Genomic DNA, 18,291 nt, shown 5'->3' on the forward strand with positions numbered 1-18,291 from the left:
CTGTAAATATACTATGTGGGCTTGTTCTGTCCTCACCTTCGATAATATTTTATTGCATTTTATTGGGTTCAATAGCCCATTAACATTAAACCATACACATTTTACTTTGTCACTAGCCATATGTATTTACTTGTAAGTGTACCAATAAAATATTCAAAATAAAACCTAGCAAGTCTACTCCCATTACAAAAACAACTGAAATAACATAAATAAAACAAAGCAAAATAACTAAAGAAAATTAAAAAAGAAAAGTGTGGTTCCAAGGCAGGGGTCTCTAATAGATGACCCTGAGTTAGGCTAGATAAAACGTCTAGCTGTGGGGGAAATCCTCTCCCAACTATGGGCTGAGGGCCCCCATCATGGCACTTGGTAGAAAGAGAACAAAAATCTCTGTTCATTACATAGATACATCCCTCATTTGTATATATTCTCATCTAGCTGGGGTTATTATATAAACGCAAATGTCTTGGAGTGAATTTAAAGTCACCTGTTTTGGTTCTGTTCATCTTACCAACACTTTAAGAAGTCAGTCAAAATTAACAGGTCCCCCGGAGAAGGCGATGATTATCTTCTGAAGGCTTGCAGTCTCTCCTTGATGCTTTTCTCTGGCTCCTCACCTGTCCCCTCCCGGCTCCTTCCTCCCATGGTCTCCCAGGCGGAGCGGGACAGGTGATCCAGCGGGCTCTCCCTCGGCGTAGTCACGCTGACTTGCAGTCCTCTGTTCTTCATGTCTTTTGTCGCCTCCTTTGCTGTCCGGTACAGCTGCGTGCCGTCCTCCTGGAACACTCGTAGTTTGGCCGGGTACGGAGTCTGGAAGCGGATATTTCTTTGCTTTAACACTCGCTTCGCTTCAGCATATTCTTTCCTCTTTTGCAGGACTGCTGGGAGGTAATCCTGGTCAAAATATATTAGTGTCCTATTCGGAAAAATCTTCTTCTTTCCCCAGGCTTTGCGCATGACCTCTTCTTTCATCCTGTAGCGGAGGAATGTGACTATTATTGACCGCAGCTTGTATTCTCTGTCTCCGGCGGGTCTTGGCGCCAGCGCGCGGTGTGCCCTTTCGATGTCGAGTCGCGTAGTTGCGGGGATCTCCAACATGTCCCGTAGCAGTTTTTCCACAAACTCTGGCATGGACGGTCCCTCGGCTCCTTCGGGAACATTGTTTATCCTCAAGTTCTTGCGTCAGGATCTCCCTTCATAGTCGAGTCGTTTGTTTTCTTGCTGATGAATGACTTTTATCATGTTGTTCAACACATACTCCACGTTTTGAATCCGGCCCTCCACCTTCTCAATTCGCTCCTCTGTGTCTGTTATTTGTTGTTTAATGTTGGTGAGCTCGGATTTAATATCGTTCAGCTGTTCTTTTATGTCTTTTCGGAAGTCCCGAATCTCCTCCAGAACTTGGACTAAACCTTCGGCGTCCGCCTTCTTTGAGCGAGGGTTAGCGTTAGCACCGCCATCTTGTAGCTTTACAGGTGAGCTGTTTGCGGACACAGAACTTTCCTCATTTACAGGCTCTGCAACAATATTTCCTCGATTTCCTCTGGTTTTCCCCATTCTTGCCCTTTTGTTTATTCAGAGATTATCTAAAAATTTGGCATTTTACGGTCTAACGGGACAAAATAACTTTTCTCACGAGGGAGATGTTACTCTAAGCTGCCATTCAACTTGATGACGTCACCGGAACTCCTCAGACTCAGTTCTATGTTTTTTATGGGTACAGAAAATGATGGAATGATCACTTAAGCCGCATACAGTAGTTCCACTTGTGGTGATCTTAGACTGGTCAGAAGTAACAACGAGGTCTATGAAGGTTTAAAAGGACTCACTCACCCTGGTAGTTTGCTTAATGCGCTAAGTGAGACAATGTTGGTGGCACAGCTTAGTGAAGGTTTTAAAAATGGGTGCATCCTTTCAGGACATATCTGTGTTCCAGTCCCCAAGAAGATGTAGACCTGTATCAACATGTTTACACAAAAGTCACAAACTCACTAAATACATTTTTCACTGTAATCAAATCTAATTAAAGTTATAATTACACTTCCTGATTCTGACTTACATGCAACAATAAGTGAAAGTAAACATTTATTTTCAACAACCAAAGTAGTCAACACTTGAATTATTAAAAGAACATGAAGGTGACTGACTTTCCTTCCGTGTGTTGTAGATGGTCTCCAATTCTTAAAGAGGAATTGTTAATGGAAATACTCCATGAAACAGCACATAGTAAAACATGTTTTTGTTCAAAGTTCCTTTTGACCCAGCCAACAAAATGACTACCCAAAAGTATTCTGCATGATAAAAAAAACATCCATGAATGTTTTTTTAAGTGATTTTGGAATTAGATTTTTTTTATTTCTATGATAATGAAGTTATGGTAATGACAATCTCAATATTTACAGACTTTACATCAGTGAAGTTAAGAATGCCTCAATCAATGCTGCCTCGTACTTATAAACATTTTCAAATTGACCCCCATCAAATTTTCAAGTCTGTTTTTGTACTCACTGTACCACTTTTGAATTCATTTTAGGACAAAAGGTGGTATTTCCTGTGTTTTTATTGGTTGTTTTGCTACACACTTTTAACACAACACACAAAAAAACACAAATAATCTCATTGTGTTAACAGTGTCAGTCCAAAACTATTTATATTCTCTCTTTATCGCTTATCATTTATCTTATTGACTTATTTACCAAACAGACATCCAGCAGCCCCCCCACATGAAAGAGGAAGAGGATGATCCACAGCCCACCCACATGAAAGAGGAAGAGGAGGGAGAGTATGTTGTAGGGCAGGAGGAGGATGATGTCAGCAAGTTTCCACTGACTGTTGTCTCTGTGAAGACTGAAGAGCATGAAGACAAAGCACCTGAGTCCTCACAGCTTCATCACAGTCCAAGTAAGCACATATCATTTTATTCTCAGGGCATTCAATCCATCACAACTGGACTGTTCACTTTGTCTTAGAAGACTCATCCAAGTAGGCTTCATCACTTCATGCTCATACACTTCAAGTCTTAAATCTAATCATTGGAATTTAGAGGGGAACTGCACTTTTTGGGGGGGAACTGTTTCTATCGTTCACAATCATTATAAAAGACATGAGGTTGGATATATAAAAAAAATAATAATCACATTCTAACTAGGGCTGGGCGATATGGCCTTTTATTAATATGTGGATATGTTTAGTCCATGTCACGATACACCATATATATGTGGATATTTTGCCTTAGCCTTGAATGAACACTTGATGCATATAATGACAGCAGTATGGTGATTCTATGTGTCTACATTAAAACATTCTTCTTCATACTGCATTAATATATGCTACTTTTAAACTTTCATGCAGAGAGGGAAATCACAACTAAGTCAATTTAGCAAAAGTGTATTTATTAAACAGTTATTAAGCAGTGGCACAAACATTCATGTCATTTCAAAACAGAAAATGCAGGATTGTCAGAGACATTTTAAAACAAGCTATTAGTGCAGTTTTGTGCATGATGTCACTAAGATGACATATCAAAACAACACTAAATTAAAGTGCACTTTTTGTACCGAACGCCACTACAGTAGTTAAAAACAAATAAAGTGCACTTTTGTGCATGATGTCACACAAGATATTTTAATATGTGTCAAATAAAAATGAGCTGCATAATAGGAAATCAAATAGTGTATGTGCTTCACTATGCGGTAGGTTCCTGCGGACGTTATCTCCTTCTGTTGTTGACTATTTGTTTCATACGGTGTTGATGTGGAAATGGTTGCTTGGGCATTTTGTGCGTGTGGCACTGAACAGAGATGTTGACATGCAGAGTTTCAAGCACTCTTCATTCTCTAGCGGGTGACATTTCAAATGATGCTACATTAGCAGTGCTGCTACTTTTTGTAGCAACGCTTTTGCCGCATACTTGTTCACCATCTACCCGCTTGAAGCCAAACCACCGCCAGACGATGGACCTCCTGCTGTTTGTCTTGGGAATTGGGCATACAACATGATGCATCACACATTCATGCATACAACATGATGCATCACACATGCATGCATACAACATGATACATCACACATGCATGCATTCAACATGATGCATCACACATGCATACATACAACATGATGCATCACACATGCATGCATAAAACATGATACATCACACATGCATACATCTAACATGATACATCACACATGCATGCATAAGACATGATGCATCACATTCATGCATACAACATGATGCATCACACATTCATGCATACAACATGATACATCACACATGCATGCATACAACATGATACATCACACATGCATGCATACAACATGATACATCACACATGCATACATACAACATGATACATCACACATGCATGCATACAACATGATACATCACACATGCATACATACAACATGATACATCACACATGCATGCATACAACATGATGCATCACATTCATGCATACAACATTATGCATCACACATTCATGCATACAACATGATGCATCACACATGCATGCATACAACATGATACATCACACATGCATGCATACAACATGATACATCACACATGTATGCATACAACATGATACATCACACATGCATGCATACAACATGATGCATCACACATGCATGCATACAACATGATACATCAAACATGCATGCATACAAAATGATACATCACACATGCATGCATACAACATGATGCATCACACATGCATGCATACAACATGATACATCACACATGCATACATACAACATGATACATCACACATGCATGCATACAACATGATACATCACACATGCATGCATACAACATGATACATCACACATGCATGCATACAACATGATGCATCACACATGCATGCATACAACTTGATACATCACACATGCATGCATACAACATGATGCATCACACATGCATGCATACAACATGATACATCACACATGCATGCATACAACATGATACATCACACATGCATGCATACAACATGATACATCACACATGCATGCATACAACATGATACATCACACATGCATGCATACAACATGATACATCACACATGCATGTATACAACATGATACATCACACATGCATGTATACAACATAATACATCATACATGCATGTATACAACATGATACATCACACATGCATGCATACAACATGATACATCACACATGCATGTATACAACATGATACATCACACATGCATGTATACAACATGATACATCATACATGCATGTATACAACATGATACATCACACATGCATGTATACAACGTGATACATCACACATGCATGTATACAACATGATACATCACACATGCATGCATACAACATGATACACCACACATGCATGAATACAACATGATACATCACACATGCATGCATACAACATGATACACCACACATGCATGCATACAACATGATGCATCATACATGCATGTATACAACATGATACATCACACATGCATGCATACAACATGATACATCATACATGCATGTATACAACATGATACATCACACATGCATGCATACAACATGATACATCATACATGCATGTATACAACATGATACATCACACATGCATGCATACAACATGATACATCACACATGCATGCATACAACATGATACATCACACATGCATGTATACAACATGATACATCACACATGCATGCATACAACATGATACATCACACATGCATGTATACAACATGATACATCATACATGCATGTATACAACATGATACATCACACATGCATGCATACAACATGATACATCACACATGCATGTATACAACATGATACATCACAATTTCCAGTTTGTCTTTTCAACATGTTGGAAAAGGAGTAGGAAGAAGCAGAGCTTTTTTAATTCTACCCCTTTTATTTTACATAACAGTTGCTAACACTTTAGTTCACTTCCTGTTCTCAATGTATTCACAATATACTCCATAAGTAATCACAATAAAAATAAATCAATAATAATGAGTGAAGTAAGTTATATTTCATATGGTGAGATGAGTAAGATGATGTAGAAAATGAATGATGGATGAAATAAATTGAGAATGTTTATCTTCTTCTTTGTACTTTGTAAACACTTTAAGTGTGAAGAGTTTCTTGAAGTGGATCATATTAGTACATTGTTTGATTGCTTTGCTTCATCAATTCCATCATTTAATTCCACATACTGATATACTGAAGGTCTTAAGTGTTGTACGTGCATACAAATGTTTTAAATTACATTTTTCTCTGAGTTTATATTTCTCATCTTTTGTTGAGAATAGTTGTACATTCTTGGCTAGCAGGTTATAGTTTGCTTTGTGTATCATTTTAGATGTTTGCAAATTCACTATGTGGTGGAATTTCAGTATTTTTGATTCAATAAATAAAGTGTTTGTATGTTGTCTATATCCAACATGATGTATTATTATAACTGATCTTTTTTGTAACACAGTTAATGAATGAAGTGTACTTTTGTAGTTATTTCCCATATTTCTACATAATAAGTCAGATATGTAACACTTGTGAGCAGTAGAGAATATGAAGTCATTTTTGGTCTAGAACATGTTTTGCTTTATTCATTATTGACGTGTTTCTTGCTACTTTATGTTGTTTATTTTTTACATGAGATTTCCAGTTCAATTTATCATCAATTATTATACCTAGACATTTTGAATCATTGAAACGTTCAACGATTTGGTTCATATTGTCATTTTTTGTATTTCCATGTAGAAAGTACTGGGGGTAATCTTTCTTAGCAGCATTTTTAATGATGCTATTTAGGATGCCCCATGTTGCTCTCATGTTGTTTCTGTTCTTCTTTAATAATTGTCTGTAGTATTCCTTCTTACATGTTCCTAGTATACCAATTAGATTCTTTTTATATTTCTTATACTTATTTTCTGCCTCTATAGATGTCTGTGTTATTAATATTCCATATAATGTCTTTTTTTTGTGACAAGCATTTTTCAGTCCTTTTGTCATCCATGGTTGGTTGTTTTTCTTTTGCTTCTTACTAACTTCTTTCCATGGACAACATAAACATTGATATTATACATGTGGGCCAATACATATATATAAAATATATATATATATATCCATCCATCCATCCATTTTCTACCGCTTATTCCCTTCGGGGTCGCGGGGTCGCTGGAGCCTATCTCAGCTACAATCGGGCGGAAGGCGGGGTACACCCTGGACAAGTCGCCACCTCATCGCAGGGCCAACACAGATAGACAGACAACATTCACACTCACATTCACACACTAGGGACCATTTTAGTGTTGCCAATCAACCTATCCCCAGGTGCATGTCTTTGGAGGTGGGAGGAAGCCGGAGTACCCGGAGGGAACCCACGCAGTCACGGGGAGAACATGCAAACTCCACACAGAAAGATCCCGAGCCTGGGATTGAACCCTAGACTACTCAGCACCTTTGTATTGTGAGGCAGACGCACTAACCCCTCTCCCACCGTGCTGCCCTATATATATATATATATATATATATATATATATATATATATAAAAAAAAAAAAAAAAAATATATATATATATATATATATATATATATATATATATATATAAATGCTGTTAAATGTAGCTTTGATGTGACAAGCTACTTTTGCAGTGTAGCTTGTAGTGTAGCGTGCTCCAATTCTCTGAGGATAGCTTAGCTCCATTTAATTGAGAGTAACTTGTAGCTTAGCTTACTACATTGTCCAGGTAGCTTGCCCATCACTGTCTATTTGGCCTAGCTCACATGTCAATAGTTTGAATACTGCAAACTTCAATACAGTAACACCTCATTTGTTCTGCAGACGTCCAGCGGGTGTCAGCGGGGAGTCATGAAGAGGAGTGGCACACCAGTGTGGGACAGAAGGAGCTACAGGCCCCCTCCCACATTAAAGAGGAGCAGCTTCATGATGAAGATGAAGCTCAGTCCTTACAGCTTCATCACAGTCAAAGTGAGGAGAACAGAGGGGCGGAGCTTGTAAGTCAACACATCACAGAAGCTGATGGAGAGCATTGTGAAGATATCAAGTCAGAACCAGACAGCATCTTTGCTCCACTGTCAGACATGGACCACATGATGTCACACTCTTCTGATCACAGTGACCACATCCAAAAACCTTTGGAGAGTAAAAATGACTCTAAAGGTGATACGAGACATCACACTAACAACAAACACTTCTGCTCTGAATGTGGGAAATCATTTAGACAGAAGAGTAATTTTACAAGACACATGAGAACACATACTGGAGAGAAACCTTTTACTTGCTCTGTTTGTAAGAAAAGTTTCTCCACTAAGCAAAGCATGACCACACACATGAGAACACACACTGGAGAGAAAGCTTTTACTTGCTCTGTTTGTAAGACGAGTTTCTCCATAAAGCGTAACATGACCACACACATGAGAACACACACTGGAGAGAAACCTTTTACTTGCTCTGTTTGTAAGAAAAGTTTCTCCACTAAGCAAAGCATGACCACACACATGAGAACACATACTGGAGAGAAACCTTTTACTTGCTCTGTTTGTAAGAAGAGTTTCTCCACAAAGCCACACTTGACCACACACATGAGAACACACACCGGAGATAAACCTTTTACTTGCTCTGTTTGTAAGAAGAGTTTCTCCAGAAAGGAACAAATGACCATACACATGAGAACACACACTGGAGAGAAACCTTTTGCTTGCTCAGCTTGTGCTAAAAGATTCAACATAAAGAATGACATGATATTACACATGAGAACACACACAGGTGAGAAACCTTTTACTTGCTCTGTTTGTAAGAAGATTTTCTCTAGAAAGCAACACATGGCCACACACATGAGAACACACACTGGAGAGAAACCTTTTTCTTGCTCAGCTTGTGCTAAAAGATTCAACACTAAGAATGGCATGATATTACACATGAGAACACACACTGGAGAGAAACCTTTTCCTTGCTCAGTGTTAGAATAATTATGTATATAGTAGCACACTAACTTTAGTATCCTTAAAGTCTGTTGCTTTAGTTATTAGTTATTGTGCTTAAGTTAGACTTTTGTATTCGTGCAAGGACACAAACTTCTTGTCTGAGGGGTGGCCTCAGCCGCAGATGTTATCTTTGTTTTAGCCCGCTAACAGCCAAGGACTTCAAGGACCTCAACGAAGATAAGACGACAACACGCAGATGAAGCAGAGACTTTAAGGACCTCAATGAAGATAAGATGACAACACGCAGACGAAGTGGAGACAAGGCGAAATCACAAGGTCCCCACCACATTCTGTCACGTATTGTGCGTCCTGGACCTGCTTTGCATAATATATGTGACCACTCCTTTTAGAGGCGGCCTCAGTGATGTTGACTGTGGAACTCTTGAATAAATAGAGGGACGCGGGAGCTGAACCTTAGAGCGTAGGGCGAGACTGTGACTAAGTGTGCAGCTCCATGTGTTCTCCTCATGAGCTGAATTGAACTCTGTCTCTGCATGATTCCTTGCTTCTTGTCTGATGAATAGATGTCATCAGTGTTTGAACCTGACACTCAGCTTGTGCTAAAAGATTCTACACTAAAAAGGAACTATTATTACACATGAGAACACACATAGGTGAGAAATCTTTTACTTGCTATGTTTGTAAGAAGAATTTCTCCAGAAAGCAAATCATGACCACACACATGAGAACACACACTGGAGAAAAAACGTTTAGTTGCACTGTGTATGATCAGATGTTCAGGTTTAAGTATCAGGCCAGTAGACACAAGTGTGTAACAGTCATGGAAGCTGCAGGGATTTAAAAACACTTAAAGGGGAACATTATCACAATTTCAGAAGGGTTAAAACCATTAAAAATCAGTTCCCAGTGGCTTATTTTATTTTTTGAAGTTTTTTTCAAAATTCTACCCATCACGCAATATCCCTAAAAAAAGCTTCAAAGTGCCTGATTTTAATCATCGTTATATACACCCGTCCATTTTCCTGTGACGTCACATGATGCCAACACAAACAAACATGGCGGATAGAACAGCAAGCTATAGCGACATTAGCTCGGATTCAGACTCGGATTTCAGCGGCTTAAGCGATTCAACAGATTACGCATGTATTGAAACGGATGGTTGTAGTGTGGAGGCAGGTAGCGAAAACCAAATTGAAGAAGAAACTGAAGCTATTGAGCCATATCGGTTTGAACCGTATGCAAGTGAAACCGAGGAAAACGACACGACAGCCAGCGACACGGGAGAAAGCGAGGATGAATTCGGCGATCGCCTTCTAACCAACGATTGGTATGTGTTTGTTTGGCATTAAAGGAAACTAACAACTATGAACTAGGTTTACAGCATATGAAATACATTTGGCAACAACATGCACTTTGAGAGTGCAGACAGCCCATTTCAGGCGCGCTAAGAACATATATTTTTCCAGGATTTCAGCACTCAGGTTAACCATACCTAAATAGACACAAAATACTGCATTACACAAGACTACCCGAATGTACTCGAATGATTGAAAAAAATTAATGTTTTTAAGCTAAATTATTGGTAAACACAGTTTATGTATAATCATTTACGTAAAATCATGAGTAATGAATAAAGTTTTCATTAATTAATATATTCTGTAGACATACCCTCATCCGCTCTCTTTTCCTGAAAGCTGATCTGTCCAGTTTTGGAGTTGATGTCAGCAGGCCAGGGAAGCTAGGGTCGATATTCTTCTCTTGATCATCTTCGGTGGCATAAGGGACGGTGTGAGCCAAGACATCCAGGGGGTTTAGCTCGCTCGTCTGCGGGAACAAACTGCCGCCATTGCTTGCCGTGCTACCGAGGTCCTTTGTCCCTGAATTGCTCACACACTCTGGCAGATTCAATGGGGGTCTGGCGGCAGATTTCTTTGACTTTATGGTTGGAAATGCATCTGCTTTGAGTGTCGCAGGATATCCACACATTCTTGCCATCTCTGTCGTAGCATAGCTTTCGTCGGTAAAGTGTGCGGAACAAACGACTGACCATTTCGTCGGCTTTCCCCATAGCCTCGTATTTTGAACAAATTTCGTCCAATTTCTTGCCACTTTGGCATCTTTGGGCCACTGGTGCAACTTGAATCCGTCCCTGTTCGTGTTGTTACACCCTCCGACAACACACCGACGAAAGTGAGAAAATGGCGGATTGCTTCCCGATGTGACGTCATCGCTCTGAGAGCAAATAATAGAAAGGCGTTTAATTCGCCAAAATTCACCCATTTAGAGTTCGGAAATCGGTTATAAATCGGAAATCTCTTAGCTTAATTTTCCAAACTGCACACACTCAAGGGATCAATGAAAATGTATAAAATCAAATACAGTGGTAGCTCAATTTACGAGCTCTAATTGTTTTAGGACAGAGCTTTTTTGCAGGAAAATAGCCATACCTTTAAATTAGTGGTAAAAGTGCAATATACTAACCCAGTTTCAGAATGATTTCCCTGTTAAAATCTTACAATTAATGAACATTTTTGATGAAACTTGATTTTTCGGGGCTTGTTGGTCTAGTGGTATGATTCTCTCTTAGGGTGCGAGAAGTCCCGGGTTCAATTCCTGAACAAGCCCTTAACAGTGATTTAAAACTCTTAGCTCAAATTTCCAAACTGCACACACTCAAGGGATCAATGAAAATGTATAAAATCAAATACAGTGGTAGCTCAATTTACAAGCTCTAATTGTTTTAGGACAGAGCTTGTAACCTTTAGTTCTTTTTTGCAGGAAAATAGTCATACCTTTAAATTAGTGGTAAAAGTGTACTATACTAACCCAGTTTCAGAATGATTTCCCTGTTAAAATCTCACAATTCATGAGATTTTTATCTAAAATTATATTTTTTGGGGCTTGTTGGTCTAGTGGTATGATTCTCGCTTAGGGTGCGAGAGGTCCTGCGTTCAATTCCTGGACAAGCCCTTAACAGTGCTTTTGAAACCTCAGCTCAATTTTCTAAACTGCACAGACTCAAGGGATTGATTGATTGAGACTTTTATTAGTAGGTTGCACAGTGAAGTACATATTCCGTACAATTGACCACTAAATGGTAACACCCCAATAAGTTTTTCAACTTGTTTTAAGTCGGGGTCCACTTCATATATATACTATCGTCATAATACAGCCATCACACAAGAGAATCACATTGAATTATTTACAATCTGGGGTCTGGAGGGGGGTGGGTTTGGTTGTTATCATCAGTCATCAACAATTGAGAACAGAGAAATGGATATTGAAACAGTGTAGGTCTGACTTGGTAGGATATGGACAGCAAGTAGTGGGGGGGGGGGGGAGAGAGAGAGAGAGAGAGAGAGAGAGAGAGAGAGAGAGAGAGAGAGAGAGAGAGAGAGAGAGAGAGAGAGAGAGAGAGAGAGAGAGAGAGAGAGAGAGAGAGAGAGAGAGAGAGAGAGAGATTCTGAACTCGGTTAAGAGGAAGAACGTTTGAAATGCGGGCTGCGACGGACCAAACATGCTACACTGAATTAATGATAGCCAATATGAGGCGATAGCATTGATTATCAGTAATTTACATTAGTTTAAACAAGAATGGCTTGAAAGTTATGTTGCAAACGTGGCACACATTTTAACTACAAACTTTTTTGCAAAATTAGAGAAGGACATGGGCTGTACAAGAAAACCCTCAAAAACCTGTGCCCGAGTCAAGATTTCATCCCTGGGTGGTTTTGAACCACCATCCTCTCAGTTAACAGCCGGACGCGCTGACCGATTGCGCCACAGAGACTTACTGGTTTACATGATTAATTACTCCCCAAAAAATTATTAAATCTCATGTTACGATGTCCCGATGTCATTGTCTTTGGATTAGCGTAACTAGAAGTACACTGCTTCAGCCTTCGGCGAGTCCAATATGCCTTTTGGGTGGAATGCCTGCGTCTTGCGGTTGTCACAAACATTGCTTTTGTCCCTTATGAATATTAGTTAAAATGTAATAAAAGCAACAAAATGCATTGGCCGGGAATCGGACCCGGGTCTCCCGCGTGGCAGGCGAGAATTCTACCACTGAACCACCAATGCCTGTGGAGTAAAAGAGGTTTCTGAACTCGAATAAGAGGAAGAACGTTTGAAATGCGGGCTGCGACCGACAAAACATGCTACAAAGTAGAACACATTCTACGTGCACAAGGGATTTAACAACATCCACAAAAGGCAAGAAATGCAATGCAGCTAATAACAGCAATAAGACTAGCGAGCACCATGTTTTCCATTGGCCCAAAATCAACTTGTAAGTCTTGATAAAGGTCTGCAACTTGCAGCAGTTTCCATGGTGTAGTGGTTATCACATTCGCCTCACACGCGAAAGGTCCCCTGTTTGAAACAGGGTGGAAACAAGGTCTTTATACTTTCCTTCTTACCTCTATAAATAAGCAAGGAAATAAATGATAGCAAGGTCCTGTGTTTCATCATAAAGTAGTTTGCAACATAGCTGACCACCTCATGTACAGCCGAGCACACACAACACCAAATTTAGAGGGTTCTCATATAGGCAGACCTCAGGCTTCAAAATCATGAATGCTGGGTTCCATGAAAATGTCACGCACAAACCTGTGAAATTTCTCATTCATTCAAGTCACTGTATTCTCAGGGCTTTCAATGGATTGCAACTGTACTGTTTAGATTGACTGATAAGATGTTTAACCTCTCTTTTAGCAGGAATCATAGGTGTAATTCCCAAAGAGTTAGAGAAGACAGCTGCAGTCTGAATGAGTGTTGGCCTTGCTTTCAAATTAAGAACCGGTCAAATAGACAACTGAAACCTAAATCATATAGCGAGTTAATCCATTTTGGGGGGTGTTGAGGGGATCATTTAATTATGATGCGTTCAAGAGTCTTACGGCCTGAGGGAAGAAGCTGTTACACAACCTGGAGGTTGTGCTTCGGAGGCTGCGGAACCTCTTTCTAGAGTCCAGCAGTGAAAACAGCGGTATAGCTCGGGTGGTAGAGCGGCCGTGCCAGCAACATGAGGGCTCCAGGTTCAATCCCCACTTCCACCATCCTAGTCACTGCCGTCGTGTCCTTGAGCAAGACAGGTGCATGTCTTCGCAGGTGGGAGGGGCCAATCCCCATAAAAGCATAGAATTGATAAAAAGCAACCAAGCATTTGTCAATCAATTTTTTATTGAAGTGGGACAGCAGCAGCACTCAACCCATGGTACCACATGGTGCCACATGGTACCACTCCGCAGCGCTGAGCCCATGGTACCGCCTGGAAAAAAGATGACAATCAGAAGGAGTGAGATGTACAAAAAAATGTGTATGTGTCAGTAGAGTTGTGTGTGTTAATCCTGCTACCTTATATGGAGTGGCTTCGTCTGGCCCTTTTGGCCGCCGGTGCCTCATCACCGGGATCCTCTACGATCCCTTCACCGCCATCACGGGCCACGATCCCTTCACCGCCATCGCGGGCCACGATCCCTTCGCCGCCAACATCGCGGGCCACGATCCCTTCGCCGCCATCGCGGGCCACGATCCCTTCGCCGCCATCGCGGGCCACGATCCCTTCGCCGACATCGCGGGCCACGATCCCTTCGCCGACATCGCGGGCCACGATCCCTTCGCCGACATCGCGGGCCACGATCCCTTCGCCGACATCGCGGGCCACGATCCCTTCGCCGACATCGCGGGCCACGATCCCTTCGCCGACATCGCGGGCCACGATCCCTTCACCGACATCGGGGGCCACGATCCCTTCACCGACATCGGGGGCCACGATCCCTTCACCGACATCGGGGGCCACGATCCCTTCACCGACATCGCGGGCCACGATCCCTTCACCGACATCGCGGGCCCCGATCCCTTCACCGACATCGCGGGCGACTGTCGGCATTTTCCAAGTTGTGTTTGGTAAGACACAGAAATACAAGTTACAGTGAAGGTAAGATACAGGTTACAAATGAAACAGTTCATTGTCAGGCTACTCAAGGAGCTGATGTTGACTTTTCATACCTCTTCTCTTGAGAGCTCTGTTCTCAACTTGAAGGGCTTGGATTGTGTTCAGGGACTTCACTGCAAGAGAGGGCTTAAATTAAAAAAACAATATTATAATGTCAGATGGTACAAACCCCGTTTCCATACGAGGTGGGAAATTGTGTTAGATGTAAATATCAACGTAATACAATGATTTGCAAATCATTTTCAAGCCATATTCAGTTGAATATGCTACAAAGACAACATATTTGATGTTCAAACTGATCAACCTTTTTTTTTTTGCAAATAATAATTAACTTTAGAATTTGATGGCAGCAACACGTGACAAAGAAGTTGGGAAAGGTGGCAATAAATACTGAAAACGTTGAGGAATGCTCATCAAACACTTATTTGGAACATCCCACAGGTGTGCAGGCTAATTGGGAACAGGTGGGTGCCATGATTGGGTATAAAAGTAGATTCCTTGAAATGCTCAGTCATTCACAAACAAGGATGGGGCGAGGGTCACCACTTTGTCAACAAATGCGTGAGCAAATTGTTGAACAGTTTAAGAAAAACCTTTCTCAAGCAGCTATTGCAAGGAATTTAGGGATTTCACCATCTACGATCCGTAATATCATCAAAGGGTTCAGAGGATCTGGAGAAATCACCGCACGTAAGCAGCTAAGCCCGTGACCTTCCATCCCTCAGGCTGTACTGCATCAACAAGCGACATCAGTGTGTAAGGGATGTCACCACATGGGCTCAGGAACACTTCAGAAACCCACTGTCAGTAACTACAGTTGGTCGCTACATCTGTAAGTGCAAGTTAAAACTCTCCTATGCAAGGCGAAAACCGTTTATCAACAACACCCAGAAACTCCGTCGGCTTCGCTGGGCCTGAGCTCATCTAAGATGGACTGATTAAAGTGGAAACGTGTTCTGTGGTCTGACGAGTCCACATTTCAAATTGTTTTTAAAAACTGTGGACGTCGTGTCCTCCGGACCAAAGAGGAAAAGAACCATCCGGATTGTTATAGGCGCAAAGTGTAAAAGGCAGCATGTGTGATGGTATGGGGGTGTATTAGTGCCCAAGACATGGGTAACTTACACATCTGTGAAGGCGCCATTAATGCTGAAAGGTACATACAGCTTTTGGAGCAACATATGTTGCCACCCAAGCAACGTTATCATGGACGCCCCTGCTTATTTCAGCAAGACAATGCCAAGCCACGTGTTACATCAATGTGGCTTCATAGTAAAAGAGTGCGGGTACTAGACTGGCCTGCCTGTAGTCCAGACCTGTCTCCCATTGAAAATGTGTGGCGCATTATGGAGCCTAAAATAGCACAACGGAGACCCCCGGACTGTTGAACAACTTAAGCTGTACATCAAGCAAGAATGGGAAAGAATTCCACCTGAGAAGCTTCACAAATGTGTCTCCTCACGTTTACTGAGTGTTGTTAAAAGGAAAGGCCATGTAACACAGTGGTGAACATGCCCTTTCCCAACTACTTTGGCACGTGTTGCAGCCATGAAATTCTAAGTTAATTATCATTTGCAAAAAAAAAACATCAAATATGTTGTCTTTGTAGTGCATTCAACTGAATATGGGTTGAAAAGGATTTGCAAATCATTGTATTCCGTTTATATTTACATCTAGCACAATTTCCCAACTCATATGGAAACGGGGTTTGTAGAATCTACCTTCCTTACATTGGTTCTGGACAAGCTCATCTCGCGCCTTTCCGGCATCTTGACGGGCCTTTCCGGCATCCTGAAGGGCCTTTCCGGCATCCTGAAGGGCCTTTCCGGCATCCTGAAGGGCCTTTGCGGCAACTTGACGTTCGAGGAGTATGGCCCTTTCCTTTTCAAAGTAGTACTCCTCCAGTCGTTCCCGCTGGTCTGGCGGCAAGTTTTCCAACAATTGCTGAATGTCCTGTTCAACACACACACACACACACACACACACACACACACACACACACACACACACACACACACACACACAGTATAGGCGACTTATATAAACCCTCGGTTACATTAGGCTGACCATATTGTGAAATCCCAAAAAGAGGACACATATATGCGACTAGGTGAACATTTGCCAGTGATACTCAAACTTGCTTTATAAACAGAGGTGGGTAATAACGCGCTACCAGTGATGTACGGTGTCGTTGATGGGGAAGCAGCCGCATCGCTGCCTTCTCTCGTTATCCAGGCCCTCACACCCCCGGTTCAAAGCTCAGCTGCAGGGCGGATGTGGATGTTTTGTGAAGGGCCCGATACATCTCTAAGGTCACCGCCGCACCATCGCCCCTCCCCTCGCGTCAACCACCTTCACCTTCACCAATCAATCAAAACGGGACCGGCAGTTGGCGGCGGCGGCGTGTGACGGCAGCAGAGCGACGAGGGAGAGGCCCAGCTGGCGGCTGGCAGCAGCGGGACCACATCGCGGTGACAACGGCGAGGCTAGCGCGAGAGAGGCTAGAGCGAGGCTTGCCAGGCCAGACGGGATCCCATCAAAGATCTTGGAGAGGCCCAGCTGGCGGCTGGCAGCAGCGGGACCACATCGCGGTGACAACGGCGAGGCTAGCGCGAGAGAGGCTAGAGCGAGGCTTGCCAGGCCAGACGGGATCCCATCAAAGATCTTGGGCATTAGACGACATCTATCGGGACCGGGGACAGCCTAGGCCGAAGGCAGTGAACACCTGCGACAGCCAAGATCAACATGGGGCCAAAGAAGGTGCTCTCTCCTGATGAAGGTGAGGAGATAAGGAGATGGCTTGAATTTTGAACAGCAGAGGTATCAGCCATTAAGCAGTACCAACAGACAATTATGCAGCTGGTGGAGGAGGTCAAAATTCTACGAGTCGAGAATGACGCAAAAAATGTACAAATAGAACAAATAACGGACCGAGTGGACGAACTGGAACAGTACACAAGAATAAATGACGTTATTCTGACCGGGCTTAATATAAAGCCCCGTTCATGAATTAATTACATATTACAAAACTGTTGTACACTAATTCATATATGTTATTTTGTTGTATAAAAAGGTCAGTAAATGATTCTATATATTTGTAAACGCTTTGAAGTGGGAAAGGGATAGGATCAGGCACGTGCACACATAGGGCCCTATGGGTGCTTGAGCCCCTGCCCTTTTTTGCCTCGTCTTAAAAAGTGCCCTCTGCCTGTGTGTGCTTTTTCTCTTTTTTTCTTCTTCTTTAAACAACAGTAATAAATTCCTGTCAAGGATGTAAAAAAAACAAACAAAAAAACCAGCGGTACAAAAACTCCACGTTTTCTTGTAATACCGGGTTGTTTAAGCCTGCCACTTCCGCCAGAAAGAGAGAGAGAGGGCGAGTGAGTGAGTAAGTAAGAGGAG

General features: G+C 41.7%; 3 protein-coding genes and 2 non-coding genes across 6 annotated transcripts in view; 3 read left to right on the forward strand and 2 right to left on the reverse strand.

The window, feature by feature from the left end:
* LOC133570515 (uncharacterized) overlaps window positions 1–18,291 on the forward strand; it is a 905,074-nt gene that overhangs the window by 6,084 nt on the left and 880,699 nt on the right. Inside the window, exon 2 of one of the 2 annotated variants that reach the window (XR_012051417.1) lies at window positions 2,704–2,965. The exons of the other annotated variant lie outside the window; for it this stretch is intronic. The gene's annotated coding sequence lies outside the window, so the exon portion shown is untranslated. Of the gene's footprint in view, window positions 1–2,703; window positions 2,966–18,291 lie in introns of those variants that run through there. 2 annotated transcript variants of the gene reach the window in all.
* Window positions 1,672–9,528, forward strand: LOC133570819 (uncharacterized). The gene is made up of 2 exons (XM_072916512.1): window positions 1,672–1,717; window positions 7,807–9,528. The coding sequence occupies exons 1-2, from the start codon at window positions 1,672–1,674 to the stop codon at window positions 8,952–8,954; spliced, it is 1,194 nt and encodes a 397-aa protein (XP_072772613.1). The 3' UTR covers window positions 8,955–9,528.
* trnag-gcc (transfer RNA glycine (anticodon GCC)) lies at window positions 12,943–13,013 on the reverse strand. Its single transcript has one exon. It is a non-coding gene; the product is annotated as a tRNA-Gly (tRNA).
* trnav-cac (transfer RNA valine (anticodon CAC)) lies at window positions 13,255–13,327 on the forward strand. Its single transcript has one exon. It is a non-coding gene; the product is annotated as a tRNA-Val (tRNA).
* Window positions 14,097–18,291, reverse strand: part of LOC133570610 (uncharacterized) — a 33,174-nt gene continuing 28,979 nt past the window's right edge. Inside the window, exons 3-6 of the mRNA XM_061923297.1 lie at window positions 16,620–16,842; window positions 14,943–15,002; window positions 14,289–14,813; window positions 14,097–14,202 (exon numbers count right to left, since the gene is read on the reverse strand). Of these exons, the coding sequence (XP_061779281.1) occupies window positions 14,290–14,813; window positions 14,943–15,002; window positions 16,620–16,842 (807 nt within the window). The 3' untranslated portion in view covers window positions 14,097–14,202; window position 14,289. The remainder of the gene's footprint in view (window positions 14,203–14,288; window positions 14,814–14,942; window positions 15,003–16,619; window positions 16,843–18,291) is intronic.

This window comes from Nerophis lumbriciformis, linkage group LG28 (genome assembly GCF_033978685.3).
Source record: "Nerophis lumbriciformis linkage group LG28, RoL_Nlum_v2.1, whole genome shotgun sequence".
NCBI lineage: Eukaryota > Metazoa > Chordata > Actinopteri > Syngnathiformes > Syngnathidae > Nerophis > Nerophis lumbriciformis.